Source organism: Heterocephalus glaber, unplaced genomic scaffold (assembly GCF_053883595.1).
Source record: "Heterocephalus glaber isolate CG9 unplaced genomic scaffold, H.glaber_assembly_v1.0 deba00001687, whole genome shotgun sequence".
Classification (NCBI taxonomy): Eukaryota; Metazoa; Chordata; class Mammalia; order Rodentia; family Bathyergidae; genus Heterocephalus; species Heterocephalus glaber.
In genome coordinates, this window is record NW_028258412.1 from 12,008,368 (window position 1) to 12,026,149 (window position 17,782).

A 17,782-nucleotide genomic window follows, 5' to 3' on the forward strand; every position below is an offset into this window, starting at 1 on the left:
CGCTGCAGCAGATTTTTTCTAGGAAGTTAGGTGTAGAACTGGGGTGTGGAAGAGGCAGGAGAGGTGAAGTGTTGAACTGTTGATATGTGAGGCCTGCTCCACATCCAGGACCTCAGATGGCTGGCTCCAGTTGTCCACAGAGTGGACCCATGGGCTCCACGGGACCATCGAGGGGCCACTAGGAGGATTATTCCACAAGGAACCCCATCCTAAACTAAGCTCACTGTGCATGGTCCTTGTGGAGATTTCATGTCTTTCTTGAGTTCTGGCTGGGCCCCCCTGAGATGACAATCTCCCAGATATTTTTTGAAAGCCTTAAATGATCCTATATTAGTCAGGGTTCTCTAGGACAGAACCAGTAGAATGGGTGGACAGATGGATGAAGAGATAGATAGATAGATAGATAGATAGATAGATAGATAGATAGACAGACAGATAGACAATAGGTGACAGATAGATTGTCAGAAAGATAAGAGGGTGGTTAGGGGAAATGGCTTGCATGGCGGGTAAGAAGTCCTGTGTCGGGCCATCATGCAGGAGCATGTTTCAGTCTCACTCTGAAATCTTCAGCACCAGGGAGGTTGAGGGTGTAACTGTCATCAGAGGCTGACATTTTTGAGAAACTGGGGTGGCTGGTGTCAATCCTAGAGTTTAAAGGCCAGAAGGGCCAGGGATTTAGCTCAGTGGTTCCGCTGCCTGCCTCACAAGTGCAAGGTCTTGAGTTAGATTCCTAGTACCAAAACAATAATAATAATAGTAATAATAATAATAATAATAATGACAAGAAAAACTGTGCATCTCAGAACAGGTAACATTTGAGCTGGGGATTTTAGCTCAGTGGCGCCGCACCTACACAAGGTCCTGTGTTTGATCACCGGTACCGGAAAAAAAACAAAACAAAAAAATAAATGAAATACAAAATAAGGGCTGGGGATTTACCTCAGTGGTTTTGCTGCCTGCTGCGCAGGCACAAGGACCCGAGTTCAATCCCCGGTACCAAAAATAAAATAAAATAAAAGTTCAGTCGGGCATGGTGGCACATGTGCCCATAATCCCAGCACTCGAAAGGGTGAGGCAGGAGGATCATTGTGAGTTCGAGGGTAGCTTGGGCTACATAGTGAGTTCAAGGCACTACAAAGTGAGACCCTATCTCAATAAATAAATAAATAAACAAACAAACAAATAAACAAATAAAGGCCAGAGATTCTGGTGTCCAAGGGCAGGAGAAGAAGGAAGAATATCACAGCTCTAGCAGAGATGGGAAAGGCTCCTTTCCCTGCAAATCAGGCTGGATGGTGCCTGCTCACACTGCGGGCTGGTCTCCCCCACCCAATCCAAAGTCTCCTGCGCTAGTCTTCTCTGGAAGCACCCTCCCAGACACATCCAGACACAAAGCTTTACCAGTTCATTCCTTAACCTAGGCAGGCTGACACCCAAAAGGAACCATCGCAAAACCCGTCAGCATCTTCATCCCTCATTGCCTGCCTCTGCCTCTGAGGTCGAATGTTCACCTGTCTGAGATTCTGTGAAAGGCCAGAGCCCAGGAAGCTTCATGCATCTTGGATTGGGGGTACCCTGTGTGCTGGGAGGGGGTATCATTGGCCCATGGAATGTCACCCCATGCTATGCCCACAATACTTCTCAGGCCATTTCATCAGATGGGTTCTTCACAAAGCATGTATCATGATGCTGCCTAGTCCTAAGCTAAATTGGATGAGAGACCCCAGATCTAAGAGTTCTAGCCTAACAATGATGATTATTAGCATAGCTAAAAATTTACTGCACCCTGAGTACCAGGCTGTGGTCACCTCTTGTACACAGCACTCATTTAATCCTCACAAAAGCCCCCAGGAAATCATTAGTATCCCCATTTCATAGGTGAGAAGATTGAGGCATGGAGAGGCAACCCAAGGTCAGCAGATGGCAAACAGGAGAATGAAGATTCAGGGCCCAAAATCATCTGATCTCAGTGCCTCCCTTTACCCATGATGCAACAGGAAATCCCAACTTGGGGGCAATACATTTATGGAGGAACTGCTTGGCTTCTTACCCAACTCTCTGCAAACATATTGAAAAGAAATTTGCTCTCTCCTTACAGTCACATTTGGCAAAGACCAGGGGCTTCTGACAAGGATTCCAGGACAGGGGACACATCTTGGTGTTTGGATTGAGACTCAGTATTTAAGGTTGACCAAAGGAATTTCTTTTCCCAAACTAAAATCATCTAGGGAAGTGGACCCCCGCTGTTCAAAGATAATTGTCCACAAGAGCACCATAGGGTCCAGTGTTTGGTGAACTCACAAAACCACATGAGGTCAGGAAAGTCTATATTCAGACCCAAAGTGACAAAGTGACTCTCTTGGGTTTTTGTTTTGGTAAGTGGTTAGAGTTTCTTTGAAGTACGTCTTCCTCTTGATTCTGTCCCAAAAATGCAGAATAGGAGCACCAGAGAAACCTGTAACCCACATGGGTTTGTAAATTTTATAACAGTTGATTTATGCACTTTCTCTAAGTTGTCCAGTCTGGTCTTGAACTTGTGATCCTCCCACCTCAGCCTCCCAAGTAGTGGGGATTATAACTGTGCACCACTGCCCCTAGCCTCCATTTTATTTTTGTTCAAATCTGTAACATGTCAGAGGTTACAAACCGGCAGCCCATCAAGTGCCCATCAACCTGGACTGAATATGAATTTTATTCAGCTCACACATCATTTAAAATGTTTTTGATTCAACATTCCAAAACTTGGAGATTTCCCATAAAAATCCAGTCTTGAAAATCAGGAGATCTGGTCACACTGGACTCACCATGCAACAGGGTCAGCTGCAGCTCCATAGCATTCAACCCTTTTGGATGGGGTCTGTTGCTCCCTTCCTGTTGCTCCACTTCTACTTCTCATTCTGATGATCAGCCCGAGTTAAATGTCTGTTCCTTGCAACTGAGACAGCTTTGATGAGAACCTGGTGGCCCGCACATCCAGGGCGGTCCCCCACTCAAACGCTGCCTGTCCAATGGCCACTGTCACCCTTCTCCACGCTGCTAGAATCCCAAGTTTACATTCAAGGGGTTGTGGACATACCTCGGTCTTATGGAATGTAGGCCTTTCCTTCCCCAGGCCTAGGGGATGACTCCTATTGGCAAGGACCTGTGACCCGGGTCTGATTAATGAGAAGCAAAGGTAAATCTGGGGAGGACTTTCCTTTCCAATCCAAAACAACAGACCCTTCTGGAAGAGAAATTTTTTTCCCATTCACCTTTCTTTGACAATAAATGTGGTGCTCCACACGTTACCAGCCATCTCATGCCTGTGAGGTCTCTTACACAGAATCAAATGCACAGCATGCAGAGGAAAGGCAAAAAGAAGCTGGGTCCTGGACACCGCCGTGGAGCTGCTGAAACTTCCCTGCACTCTGCTTGACTCTGGGCTTCTTGCTAAGTGGGCAATGATTGTTCTAAAGGTTTAAACCTTGATGGACTGTGTTTACTGCTACTTGCAGCTAAAAGTATCCTTGGAGGTCTATTAGTAAGAACAAGGGGAGAGGGCCAGGGATTTAGCTCAGTGGTTTCGCCACCTGCTGCACAAGCCCAAAGACCCTAGTTCGATCCCCGGTACCAAAAAAAACAAGGGGAGGACTCACGATCTCACCAGCCAGAGCTTTCTATTGCTTCACACTATTAAAAACATTGAATATCCATATTCCTTTCCAAGTTGATTCCTAAGATACTCTTTCATCTCATTGTCAATACCACCAAGGTCATTTATGTGTGCTTAAGAATACTTGAAGAAGGGGCCGGGGATTTAGCTCAGTGGTTCCGCCACCTGCCTCACAAGCGCAAGGACCGGAGTTCGATCCCTGGCACCAAAAAATAAAAAAAAAGAATACTTGAAGAGAAAGAAATGTAGAGCCTGGCTCTGCTGAACATCTCTGGACATTTTCTGAAATCTTTTCTAACATGGAGATGACATTTCTATTAATGGAAACAGGAGCTTTTCTGAACAGGATTGTTCAATAGATGCAAACATCTTTAGCTAAAGGCCCCATGTATTTCAGACTCTTGGGAGACTTCTGTGGCAGTTCTTATATTATTTGATAATACTGATTTTTGTTTTGGGGTTTTTTTTTTTGTGGTACTGGGGATCAAACTCAGGATCTTGCGCTTGTGAGGCAGGTATGGCACCACTGAGCTAAATTACTTACCCAATACTGATTTTTTTTTTTAAGGGGTAGGCTATTTAGTAGGCAAAGAGTTTTTAATTTCCTTTTTCTCAATTGGAAAACCGTGATCCCCTTCATCCAGCCCCTGGAAAACATTCCCGCTCACAAGGCACTCCCTCCCCACCCAGTCCTCAGCTCGCCTGGATATTGGAGCGTGAAGAGGTGGAAATGATTATCTGCCAGCATCTGACCAGCTGGAAGGCAAAAAAAACAAGTGAAGGTTCTGTGCTACCCAGGAGAACTCAGTCATCTACGAATAATCAGAGCCACAGCTGCTCATAGTTCAAGAACAAGGGGATGTCCAAAAGAGACTGGCCTGCCAAGCAGTCTCCTGTCGGCCTGCCTGGGACATGGGATTGCTTGCTATTGATCTAGGCCTGAAGATGTCATCCATCATGGTCTCAATGTCACCAGCCAACTGTGTGTCCTCCCCACAGCCCATTAGAGAAGAGGTTATCACGACAAAGCATTGAGATCAATTCAGATGGACAAAGTTAATAAGACCATTAAGTTGAACTGTCACTAGGACTTTATGACAAGTGACCAAACGTAGACCTTGCGATGTCCATCACCAACATGTTTTAATAAGAGATGAACGCACACATTTGGCTTCCTTGCAATGTTTACTTCGAGCAATGGGTCTATTTTCTCTGGCCTTTGATGGGATCTGCAGCTTCCTCCCTCCTTCTCTAGGTCCCCGTCTTCACCACAGGGAAGACCCAATCCTGGGAGTGGATGTAGTCTGTGGAGACCTAGCTCCAGCCCCTCCTCTTGGGCCAACCCCATGCTCAAGGGCCTTCTTCCTTCTCCTCTGAAATGTACGCCTTGCACACACCTATGCCCTCCTGCTCCTCCCCATTCCAGGGCATCTCTGCTGTGGGCTCCATTACTGAAAGCCAGGAGCTGCCTCTGTAAGGACAAGGACAGCTCCAGACAGAGGGGGCAGCACAGAAATGGGACACGTATTGAGGGCAGGGGTACACATCAGTATTCCTGATCCCCAGACCTTGACCAGAGCCAGTGATTAATGTCACAATGGGTTTCTCTGCCCATTCAGCCATCTACCTACCCACAAAATCCAAACCCCTGAAACCTGAGTGAGCTGTTTTCTTTCCCCCAGAGTCACCATTCAGCCTGACCCAGGAGAAGGCCAGAAAAGACACCCTGGCTTCAGAAGGAGAGGCTCCTGCTGCGGCTTCCTTTCCTTTGGGCTTTAGTCCCCAATTTCCAGGTTGGAGTGGGGTAACAGCTTTTCTAGCTCTCCCCAGGGACACAACTGGATCCCCAGGAGCCAGAGAGAGCAACCTCAGAGAGGGCAAGGTGGGCGCACACGGCTCCATTTCAAACATGTCTATCTGCCAGAGTCCCCACCAGGCAGACTCTAGGGAGCCAGTCAGAAGGGCCCTGCTGAGAGAACTCAGGACCTCGGGCCACACACCTAGGTCACCTGTTATTTCAAAGAAGAAAACCTGGGGCCTGGAGTGTAGGAGACACTTACTGAATAGGTCTATTTATGGAGGGCCTGGAGTGTATCTACAGATTTTTTTCGGTGGTTGCCACTGAGGGTGTGGGCAGGTGACTGTTTAGCAGCCAGTATCCCTACCCCTCCTGCGGTGGCAGTTTTCCCATGCAGATCCACAGGTTATTAGTAAACTTTCCCCCGACACACAGACACCCAGAGCAAATGCCTCCCCATCCCCGGTGGACCTCAATGAATATGGGCAAACAGAGTCACGACACAGAGCCCTGTTGGTCCAGGTCACCCTTGAGTGAATTCTTGACGTCACCAGTGACCATGAGTGGCTCAGCTGGGCTCTGCCAGCTCCCCAGGCTCTACAGCCTCCAAGACCAGCTCAGCCCCGCAGGGGTCACTATTCCTGAGAGCCAGAGTTCGACCTGGCGACACCGGCTCCGTGAGCCCCTCGGCCAACCATCTCCTGGCCCCACTCCCTGTGGCTGGACTCCTGTAGTCCTCGGCCTTTGGTCTCGATGGGCAGAAAGCAGGAGGCCAGGGCAGCCAGGAGGCAGCAGCCACTGTAAACCGCCAGGGTCAGGTACACGGATGACTCCAACATCACCTGAGGGAGGGAGATGCAGGCCAATGAGAATGTCCTCTCTGGAGCAGACACACCAGGCAATATCTCTATGAGCTCAGCACTTCACCCTCATTTCACAGAGGAGGAAACTGAGGCTCGAAGAGGACAAGTAGCATGCCTGAGCTCATCCAGGTAATAGGGATGGGACCAGGATCTGAACTCAGGCGATCGGGATCAGGAGTCTGGACTCCTCCAAACTGTACTTTGGCCATGCCATTCCTAGCTTCATAACACAAGCAAACCACATGACAGAACTGACTCCCATTTCCTCCTCTGCCTAAGGGGCATAAGGACAGAGCCACTTACTAGTGAGGGGAAGCTGGGGAACACCTGGCACCATGGCGGGCTCACAACCAGTGTCGGTTAGGAGTGACATACAATGGCCGACGACAACAATGCAGAACAGAAATACTTGGGTAAAATATGTGCTGAGGAAGGAGAATCTTAAGTTCAAGACCAGCCTGGGCAAATTAGTAAGATCCTGTCTCAAAATAAAAAATAAAAAGGGCTGGGGACGTAGTTCCGTGGTACAGTACCCTGGGTTTGATCCCCAGTACTGCAAACAAACAATCAAACAAATGAGAAAGCCATGTACTGGAATTCCACTTATCTGGATTTTTGGGGTGATAAGAATGTTTTGGAACTAGATACAGATGGTAGATATACAACACTGCAAATGTGCTGAATGTCACTGAATTTAAGATGGTCAATTTTAGTTATGTGACTTTTACCTCAATATAAATGATAAAAAGAAAGAAAAGAATTGGACATTCCAAAAGCAAAAGACTTAATGAGATTCCCTAAAAATGGATAGATATATTTCAAAGGCACACAGGGTTGCAAAATTTTGTTAATTATCCCTAATTATCCAATTGAAAAAGGAGAGTCTAGGATAGTGATGATGAACCTTTTAGAGATGAGTGCCCAAACTGCAATCAAACCCACTTATTTATTGCAAAGTGTGAACCCTGTGATTAAACCTGAATACTGAAGTTTTAGATTAGAAAAAAAAACTTATATATTAACATTTTTTGTCTTAAAAGAAAACCAAATAACACACGTGCCATAGGCTTGCCACCATTGGACTGGGATATTTATTTTCATGTGATCAACTTATTTTTTTTTCTTTTTTGAGACAGCATCTTGCTATGTTGCCCAAGCTGGCTTTGAACTCCTGGGCTTGAGTGATCCTCCTGCCTCAGCCTCCTGAATAGCTGGGATTACAAACACATGCCACCACACCCTGCTTATCCAAACTGTCATGGGTCAAACCATCAGGCACCCTGAAAGTCTTCTGCATAGGAAAGAACTGAACATGACTGGGTTCCTCTACTTCCCAGCTATGTGATCTTGGGCAACTCCCTTTACCCTTCGAGCCTCAGTATTTCTCTCATAGAGGGGGGGGGGTTTAAGGATGAAAGAAGGTATGACAGGCAAAGGGCTCTGCAGAAGGCTCACCTACAGGGACTGCTTGGTGTGCCCTGGGCTTCCCCAGACCCCATGCTTGGGGTAACACCTACCTGAGCAATGAACGGAGTGATGAGAGCACCCACTCTCGCCATGCCACTGCAGGTGCCCAGGCCCAGTGCCCGCGTCGCCGTGGGGTAGACCTGGAAGGGCAGCCGGATGTGGGCTTTGGGAAACAGCCATCCCCCTTCCCCAGCAGCTCAGGGTGACGGGGTCAACCCCTGGGGGCGGGTCTGATTCCCTCCAGTGTTGCTTCCCCCCCCCAAGGGCTGGCAGACTGGGCCAAAGGGCACTCTCACCCCCAAGGAGAGGAAGTTCTGACAAGACAGGGCAAGAGGCTAGTCACCAGCAGGATCCCATCTCCCACATTCTGTTCCTCTGCTGCGACTGCCGACCTCAATGGGTATTTGTGGTTTACAGTTCAATAGGGAGTGAGCAACACTATGGTGTGTTTGTGTCTCCTCTAAAATGGTAATATATAATATAAAATCTATATAATGCTTGGCATATGGTTGGTACTCGATTCTAAAATAAATGAATTAGCACTATACTCCTGTTTATTTCTATGACGGAGAATTTTAAAAATAGACTAAGGCAGGGGCCGGGGATTTAGCTCAGTGGTTTCACCGCCTGCTGCGCAAGTGCAAGGACCCAAGTTTGATGTCTGGTACCAAAAAAAAAAAAAAATAGACTAAGGCAGAATGCTACAGAGAATTCTCTCATCCAAGCACTGTGGCCTCTCACCTTCTTCCTATCCCCAGTTACACAGAAGCAAATTCCGGGGGGGATACCGTTTCATCCCCTACGTGTTCAGTACATGGTGCTTTGGATGGGGAGGGGGGGCGGTACTGGGGATTAAACTCAGGACCTAGGATTTCATACTGTACATCTCTAGTCTTTTTATTTTTTAATTTTGAGACAGGGTCTTGCTAAGTCTCTAAGTTGGCCAGTCTGGACTTGAATTTGTGATCCTCCTGCCTCAGCTTCCCAGAATGCTGAGGATTATAGGCAAGTGCCACCATGGTTTTTCTTTTAGAAAAAGATGTGGATAGCTTTCATGTCCATTTTTGGTCTTTTTTAGCAGTGTATTTTTTTGTTGTTGGGTTTTGGTTTTTTGGATTTTTTTCATTGGTAGGTGAGATTGAACTCTGAAGTGCTGAGCTACATCCCCTTTTTTATTTTATTTTGACAAATCCATGATTCTTTTGTTTTGTTTTGTTACTTGAGACAAGGTCTCACTATTAGTTCAGGCTGGCCTTGAACTCACTACGTAGCCCAGGCTGGCCTCGAACTTACAGCAAATCCTCCTGCCTCAGGCTCCCAAGTTCTGGGATTACAAGCATGCCCCACTGGGCCTGGATTATTTTATTTTGAGACAAGGTCTCTCTCAGAAAGTTCTGGGCTTTGGGAGCCATGTGGTCTCTGGCTTCTACTCAACTCTGCTCCTGTTACCCCACAGAGTAACAAGACAGATGCTCCTTGACTGATAAACCTGTGGTACATTGAAAATATCTTTTTTTTTCTTTTCTTTTTTTGTTTCTTCTGTTTTTGTTTTTACATTGAAAATATCGTAAGTCAAAAATGCATTTAATGTACTTAACCTACTGAACATCATAGTACAGGTTCTACATACTATGGGTTTCACTCCAGCCTAAAGCTGAAACTCCCTAAGTCAGGATTCATCTATATATGAAAGGCTGTGGTATGTTCCAATAAAACTTTATTAATAAACCCTGAAATTTGGATTTCACCTGTGTCCTGCCACTAAAAGTCCCACACAATTCTCTCTAAGACACTTTCATCCAAATGGCTTTGGGTGGTGGTAGTTTCCTCAGGTATTTCCCCCAACTGTGGGCTCTGGGGCACCACAGTGGCTTGTTGGTTTCCCTAATCCTTACCCCACACCAAGGTAATCAGGCCCTTTATTGTATTTATTTCTTTTTGGTACCAGGGATCAAACTCAGGACCTTGTGCTTGCGAGGCAGGGCGGCAGCACCACTGAGCTAAATTCCCAGCCCTAACTAGGCCCTTTATTAAACTCTTCGCAATTACCAGCTGCCCTGTGTGACTGATAAACCTCCATATGCTCAAGAATCATGTGGGAAAATACTCACTGAACCAAGCCAGAAGTTCATCTCTAGGAAGGGAGAATGTGGGACCCTTTCATGTTGGGTTTTATACAGGTAACATTTGGAATTTTGACACTGAGCATAGTGTTCTATAAAGCAGGAAAAAAAAATGATTGCAAAATGGGCTGAAATAATGAAGGGCTTCACAATCAGCACTCAGATTCAAGGACAAATTCATTCCCAGCATCCCGACTGGGTGTTTCTGGAAGAAGGGCATCCCCCTCCCTCCCGGCCCTGGCTGTTCCCAGACACCCCTCCTACCTCAGGCGTGTAAACATAGGCAGCTTGGAAGCCTCCAGAAATAAACGCTCTTGCAATGAAGAGTAACAAAGTGAGCACATTTCTGTGGAATGGAGAAAAAGTAGAGGAGCCAGTATTTTTTTTTTTAATGTCTGCTTGTTTCAGTAAAATCTTACATTCTCTGGCAGAATTTACACCCTAGAAATTGGCAGGCACACATCCTGTGCAGGTACACATCCTGTGCAGGTACACACATCCCAACACCATCTCTAAAGGTGTTTGTTTTTCCTCTGTGCTGCCAGGAATTAAACCTCATGTCTTATGCATGCTAGGCAAGCACTTCACCACTGAGCTACATTCCCAACCTTTTTCATTTTTTATTTTGAGACAGGGTCCCAGTAAGTTGCCCCAGGCCAGCCTCAAACTAGTAGGCCTCCTGGCTCGGCCTTCCAGAGTGCTGGGATTACAGATTTACACATTTTTATGTTGTGGGGATCTTGGGAGTTGGGAGAAAATGGAGAAATGCCAAAACAGGATCTCTTTGAAATAGGGTCAATTTCCATTGAACAAATCAATACTATTAACACATATGAAAACAGCTATGTGTTTGATCCCTTTTGGAGTTGATGGTCAAAGTCTATATTTAATGTGATTGGATCAAACCTGGGGCCAAAGGTCTCTCCTGCACCTGCTCCTATCAGAAGCTCTGACATGGCCATGAGCCTCAGTGCTGTTGAGGGGCTGGGAGGGGTCCTTCCGATAACCCACCTTCCAACACAGATGAACAGCAGGAGGCTGCAGAAGGAGAAGATGATGAAGCATAGGGCCATGGTCTTCTTGCGGCCCAGGCGATCAATGATCCACATAGTCACAAGAACACCTGCCAGGGAGGAGGGGCATGGTGGGCAGCTTCAGAGAATTAAAATCATAGAAACACTGAGTGCTTAAAGTCATGGAAATGTCACACATTTAAAGTCACCAGAAATTGTGATTAAATTCCCATCTGAGCCCTGAACACTACCCACTAAGCCATACGGGAAAAGGATTTCAGAAGAAGGATTAACAATGTAGTACAGCATTGAAGATCTTGGACCCTAAGATCCAGTTCTTAGCTTTGTCAGGTATGGGACACTTGGTGTCTTAGCTATGTTTTCCCAGAAGTAGAGCCCTGGACAAGGATGCAAATGCAAGGTGCTGACTCAGAGGTGATTCAAGCAGGCACCAGGAGAGTGGGAAGGGAAGACAAATAATAAGGGTGAGTATGGAGCAAGTTACCATTGCAGACAGTTGGAGCTGAATTCCATTGAGAGACTGAATTCCACTGAAATGTATACTGTGCACTTTTGACTTTTCTTGCCTGATGGGCAAAGAAGCTGAGGTATTTATATACCAACTCCTGTAATTATTATTTGAAGGCTGCTCCTAGGGACTAACCCTCCTAGCTACTGTGCTTGTTTTTAGCTACCAAGGCCTTCATTGAGATAAAGCTCTCATTCATAGAGATGCAGGTACTGACAGGTGCAAGGTGTGTGGACCATTTCTGCTACACGGGGCAAGTTACAGCACCTCCTCAAAGCTTGGTTGGTTCAGCTGTAACATGGAAATAATTATACTACTTCAAAAGAGTCAATGATACCATATCTGCAAAGCATTTAGCACAGTTCCTGATATGCAGTAAATGTTTGAGAATAGTTTTTGTTGTTGTTTTGTTTGATAGTGCTAGGAATAGAACCCAAAGCTTTGCACGTGCTAGGCAAGCAATCTACCACTGAGCTACATCCCTACCCCCCAAAATAGTGGATATTTTTATTGTTACAATAATTATTCTTCCTTCAAAGACAAAGATACTGTCTCCCTCTGGTGCAAAGGGCCCGTTTGTTCATGGAGCAATATAATAAAGATGATGTCTCCTGTCGGGGCAAAGATTGTACAGGTACCTGGTGGTCCATTACAGACGATTTGGGTCTCCTAAGCTTGGGGATCCTTGGTGCTGTGGTTTGAATATGGCTTGAGTATGTCCCCCAAAGGTATGTGGGCTGGGAGTTTGGTCTTCAGTGTGGTAGTGTTAAGAAGTAGTGGGAGCTTTAAGAGTTAGGGCCCGGTAGGAGGTTGTTACTGGCCTTTCCAGTCTCTGTCTCACTACTGTGATATCATCCACCATGAGATCCTCACCAGAACCAGTCCACAGTTCTGGAGCTGTGAGCTGCAAAACATCTTTTCTTTATAAACCACTCAGCCTTAGGTACTTTCATTTTTAATGGAAAATGAACTCATACAACTCAGCTGTATTGTAATTCTATTGCATATGTAGCTTCCACTTGGGCTCTCCTTCAGCATCCATGTGAGACTTGAGGGAAGAGGGACCAACACCAATATATATAACTCATGCTGCTTGTTATGACTGACTTTTGTCTCTGATCGAGGAGTCTCATGCCTCCTGCTGGCAGGCCCAAGCCTGGGCAGCCTGTTAGCCTTTAAGCAGGGTGGAATTCTCTGCCCCTTCATAATTCTTAGCAACTTGAAGGAAACAATCCCTGGCTCCTATAGAAATGGGATTTGTGTCCAGAAGGCAGAGGCAGAGCACCCAGCTGAGTAGATGCCATGTTCTCTGGCTTCCATGCCCCAGCCTCACCCAGCACAAGTTCCTCACCTGGAAACTCAGAGAGAGTGGTCCACAGCAGGTCCATGTAGTCCTCCTCACTCAGGTACTCACAGGCCAGGCTGCATTTCGCTTCTACTGCCTTCTTCCGACTGGAGACTAGGGGTAGGGGAGGAGGAAGAGTCACACCATCTTGAACCACACCTTCCTGCTCCCTACACCTTCTTCCAGGCTATGATTCAGCTAGGGTACCAAAGAAAGAGCCCAGGAGACAGACAGATTCAGGTTTGAACCCCAAAAAGGAAAGCTCCAGCTGCATCCCACGGTATCCCCTTTTGCACATTAATAAATCTGTATGCATTTCATCTGTTTAATCTTTTTCTGTTGTTTAATTCTGTGAATCTTCAGAGGATATAGGAGAATTTCCCTTTGCCCCTTATAACCGGCACACAGCTGGTGCTTGTTTACTTCTACAAGAGGTGATCAAAATATACAATTAATAGAGATAATACAATTGGGGCTACAGGACCACTCCTCACCACTCACCTGAACTTGGGCAATGCCCCAGGACCAACCTGCCTCCCCACCTTTGTCCTAAGGGCTACTACCCAGAGATAAGTAGAGATAAGATGTGTGTGTGTGTGTGCGCGCGCGCGCACGAGTACAAGCCCGATTGAAGGTTCATGCATTTGCACTGCATCTTATGCCTCCAATATAAGAGAGTGAATTATGGGGAAGGACATTTGCGACAGATACAGCAGATTGCCTTGGCACTCTGTCAATCACATTTTCAACACACTCTGGAAGACCCAAAAGGAGGCACCGTAGGCCCAGTGCAACATTTAAATTTTAAACCCAACACATGAATGAGTTTAAATTCTTAAACCAATAACAAGTTAAAGGGATGATGTTTAAGAAAGGAAGACACTTTATTTGTAAGGAGGAAAGAGCAGAAGACAGAAAGCTGCCCTGTGAGAGGTGAGGGCAGAGGGTCCGGTCCAAGTCTTTGTCTCCGGCTTCCCTTTATTATGTTTTGGGGGACCCTTACCCCTACTTGGGCACCTGGAACTTGTCACAACCTGATAGATTCTCTGGGCTGGCTCAGATGGGTTTAAATTCTTTTTTTTTTTTTTTTGGTACCGAGGATCGAACTTGGGTCCTTGTGCTTATGCAGCCGTGGCGAAACCACTGAGCTAAATCCCTGGCCCAGATGGGTTTAAATTCTTGAACCCATTCATGCCATTTACCTTTCTGCAGGTGTGAGCCCGCTCACTCTGAGTATACCATTACCTAATTAAACTTCGTTAAACTGTGCTTCTTTTTCCTTTCCATCGAGTGCTACATCCATTTATTTATTTATTTATTTATTTATTTATTTATTTATTTATTTATTTATCGGTACCAGGGATCGAACTCTGGACCTTGTGCTTGCAAGGCAGGTGGCACAACCACTGAGCTAAATCCCTGGCAACATCCAATTATTTGTTCATTGTGCACAAGAACCTAGAAACCCGATGGGACCCCATCACCAGTTGAGTTTAACACAGTGAATGTTTAATTTTTTAAAAAATATATTACAGTAAAAGGCACTTTGCTGTAGGGGAAAAGTCTGTAGGCAGGGAAAGACTAGAACAGGGGCTTCATTAGGCTTCCTGGCTAATCCTGACTAGAAAGAGTTAAAACTTTACTGGACAGAACAACTAAAAGGACAAGGATAGTGAGAAGAAACCCGATAAAGAAAGGCACCAAACGGCAAAGGGACTTACACGGAAGGATCAGAGGGAGGGCTGACAAGCAGAGTACAAGGGAAGCCAGGTGCTCAAAACCAAGATAGCAGCCCCGTCCCACCTCCAATAAAAAGCAAAGGGGACAAAAGGGAGAGGGGACTACTGACTTTAAGGAAAATTATATAAAAATATATATGTATTCCCACTCCAGGGTCACTATATCACCGCACTAGATAACACCCATCCCCTTAATTGGTAACCTTAAATTGCCTTTCTATGAGACTCCTCCTAGCTGACCTATAAATCCCAGAGATAAGGCCCTGACAAGGACAAACCAGCAGGAGGAAATCAAACAAAGCCTCCCAAAGGAATGTGCATGTAGGCAGTGGTGCCTGGGTTAGGGTCTTGGGGGCTGGAACCCATCTGAGCCAGCCCAGAGAATCTATCAGGTTGTGACAAGTTCCAGGTGCCCAAGTAGGGGTAAGGGTCCCCCAAAACATAATAAAGGGAAGCCGGAGACAAAGACTTGGACCGGACCCTCTGCCCTCACCCCTCACAGGGCAGCTTTCTGTCTTCTGCTTTTTCCTTCTTACAAATGAAGTGTCTTCCTTTCTGAAATGCCATCCCCTCAATCTGTTACTGGTGTCGAGTTTATAATCCCAGTTGGCTGCTCATCCCAGCGGAGCAGTGTCACATCCCTGATGGAACACTGCCATACTTCCCCTTGCTTCAAACACACTTATCCCGTCAGTCTTGCCACTTTCTGAAGCAGTTCTGGAAGTCCTCTTTCACGAGCATCTTTCACAGGTTATGATAAAAAATAGAGTGAATGCCCCTGCTGAAATTCATCCAACAGAAAAGCAAGCTCCTAAAAACATTACAGTGTGTCCTCATCTAGCTCCTTCATTAGATCGGGAATCATGCAACTTCTGGCTCTTCTGCAAACTCAGAATAGATGTAGCTAAGTGACACAGCACATGCCTGGCAAGAGTGAGCCCCTGAGTTTGATTCCCAGTCCAAAAAAAAAAAGACCATGAAAGTGAAACTCTTTGAATCAATTCATCAACAGGCTGGGAATGAGAGGTTCCCAGAACTGAAATAAGGAATTTAACCCACTTGTTTATAAACTAAGTTTGCAGGCTTGCTGGCTCTTGTCACAGAAAAAGAATTTTCGGGACATGTCAGTAAGAGGCACTCAAGAGTGAAGTGTGGGTGCTCAAAGAAATTATTATATATACAGCTAAGTTAGGTAGAAATATTACAGGCAGTCAGACAAGACCAGGCCCTTGAAGAAGTCAGTGCAGAAGATAAGAACACAATACAACTTTGAGTGGAGGCACATTCCTTACAGGCCTGAAGACAAAGATGAAATAACCATACCTACTTCCCCAGGGATAAACAACAATGACTGATATTCTAAATAGCCATCAATCAGCTAGGTGAGGGACCCAGACCTTGATTCGTCCCTTCCAGGAAAGGTCCTTATTCTTTCCACTTGCTACTGACTTGCTTCCCCATTGGATCAATATTACCTAAGCGACTATACTTATAATCTTATTGGTTGACCCTAGTTTTGTCCCACCTTATGCCCATCTCATGATTTTGTACCCACCTTGTGCTTTTGCTTTATAAAACTTCTCTGTGAAGTGGGCTCGTGGGCAGCCCACTTCCCGGGCCCCCTTTTTTTTCCGGACTCTCCTAGACAGAAGTTCTTTCCCTCAATAAATATTTCCTACTCTTAACCTCCGTTGTTCATAGAATTCATTCTTCGATTTTAGAGAACACAAACTTGGCACATCAGACATCTAACAGGTTGGAAGTTATAATATTTCCCTTATATCATTTGGATGAATTTATATCATCCCTATATCAAAGTGAGATGCACTAGTTTGGAACTGGGAATATGTATGTGTTTTTGGTGGTGGAAATCTGTGTAATTTGATACTGCATAGTCTTGGTCTGGTGGGTGGGTGGGGATGGCCAACACATAATAAAATAATCTTCCAGTGTTTCTGCAGTGGCCTAATTTATAGGGGGAAAGGCAGTCTATTCACAGGTGAGAGAGCACCATTTGCAAATAAAAAGGGAATGGTCAACCCATTTGCAGGTGAAAGGGAATTGCCCAGGTTTATCATGTTCTGGGAGAAGAGGAAAAAAAAACCAAAAAACTGTGCTTAGATCCTCCTTTTTCTGGTGGTGAGGATTAAATGCCTGGCCTTGTGCACACAAAGCCTAAGATCTACCACTGAGCTCCAACCCTCCCACCCTCCCACCCCCCCACCCCCCCACCCCATCCCAATAGCAAACTATTAACTAAGATTTAACATGAAAAAGAGAAGTGGGCAAACCCTAAAGACAAGCAGTACAACTTGATTCCTTTATCTTCCAGCCTGAATTCAATGCTAGGAACCTATTATTATCTTAAAAATGGAATGGCTTGAAAGTCCAGACATCTGCATATAGAGGTTCTTTCATTTCTTTCTTTTATCCAATGGCTCCCACCTCCAGCTTCATAATAGAATCAACTTGGGGAGCTTTTAACAATCACTAATGCCTGGGCCCAACGCTTAGTGAATTACATTGGTCTGGGCATTGTCTAAAAACTTCCAGGGTTGGGTCAGGGATTTAGGTCAGCGGCGCTGCACCTGCCTGCTAAGCACCAAGTCCTGAGTTTGATCCCCCGGTACCAAAAAAAAGAAAATGAAAAAAAAGCTCCCGGGGTGATTCTCTGGTGTGGCCAGTGATGGCACCATTGTGGTTCTCAAACTTAATGTCTCATCGGCATTTCTGAACAGGATCGTGTCCATGAAACTCTCAGTACTGCCCTTTCTAGAATTCCTCAGGAGATTTCAATGATAATTTTGATCTATAAGCAATTTGCACTTTAATGGCTGTTGGAAAAATTAATTGGGAGGTCACTAGCCTAAGATAGGTCTCAGGGAACTAGGATTCTAGTGAGCGAACACTAACTTAACGAATCAGAAACCACCAGCTAACCTCTAAGAGGGCCTTGTCCCTCTTTACCCAGTTATTTTCTTTGCTTCTGTGTCCATCATCTGTTAAAGGTTATGAGAAGCTATAGTGTTTTTTTTATTGTTGTTGTTTTGTTTTGTTTTTTGAGGCAGGGTCTCTGCTATGGTGGCCTTGAACTCACTATGTAGCCCAGGCTAGCCTCGAACTCATGGCCATCTTCCTGCTTCAGCCTCCCGAATGTTGGGATTACAGCCATCACACCCAGCTGAGAGGCTATGGTTTTGGACTTGCCTCCTGCACTATGCTCCAGCAGACAAGACCACGTAGTCATTGTACT

The 17,782-nt window shown here is 45.6% G+C and overlaps 1 protein-coding gene across 1 annotated transcript in view; it reads right to left on the reverse strand.

Annotated features, from left to right (window-relative positions):
* Window positions 1-4,725: 4,725 nt before the first annotated feature.
* Window positions 4,726-17,782, reverse strand: part of Svop (SV2 related protein) — a 78,063-nt gene continuing 65,006 nt past the window's right edge. The window contains exons 12-16 of the mRNA XM_004843631.4: window positions 12,797-12,904; window positions 10,915-11,026; window positions 10,168-10,249; window positions 7,831-7,920; window positions 4,726-6,292 (exon numbers count right to left, since the gene is read on the reverse strand). Coding sequence (XP_004843688.2) covers window positions 6,086-6,292; window positions 7,831-7,920; window positions 10,168-10,249; window positions 10,915-11,026; window positions 12,797-12,904 — 599 coding nt within the window. The 3' untranslated portion in view covers window positions 4,726-6,085. The remainder of the gene's footprint in view (window positions 6,293-7,830; window positions 7,921-10,167; window positions 10,250-10,914; window positions 11,027-12,796; window positions 12,905-17,782) is intronic.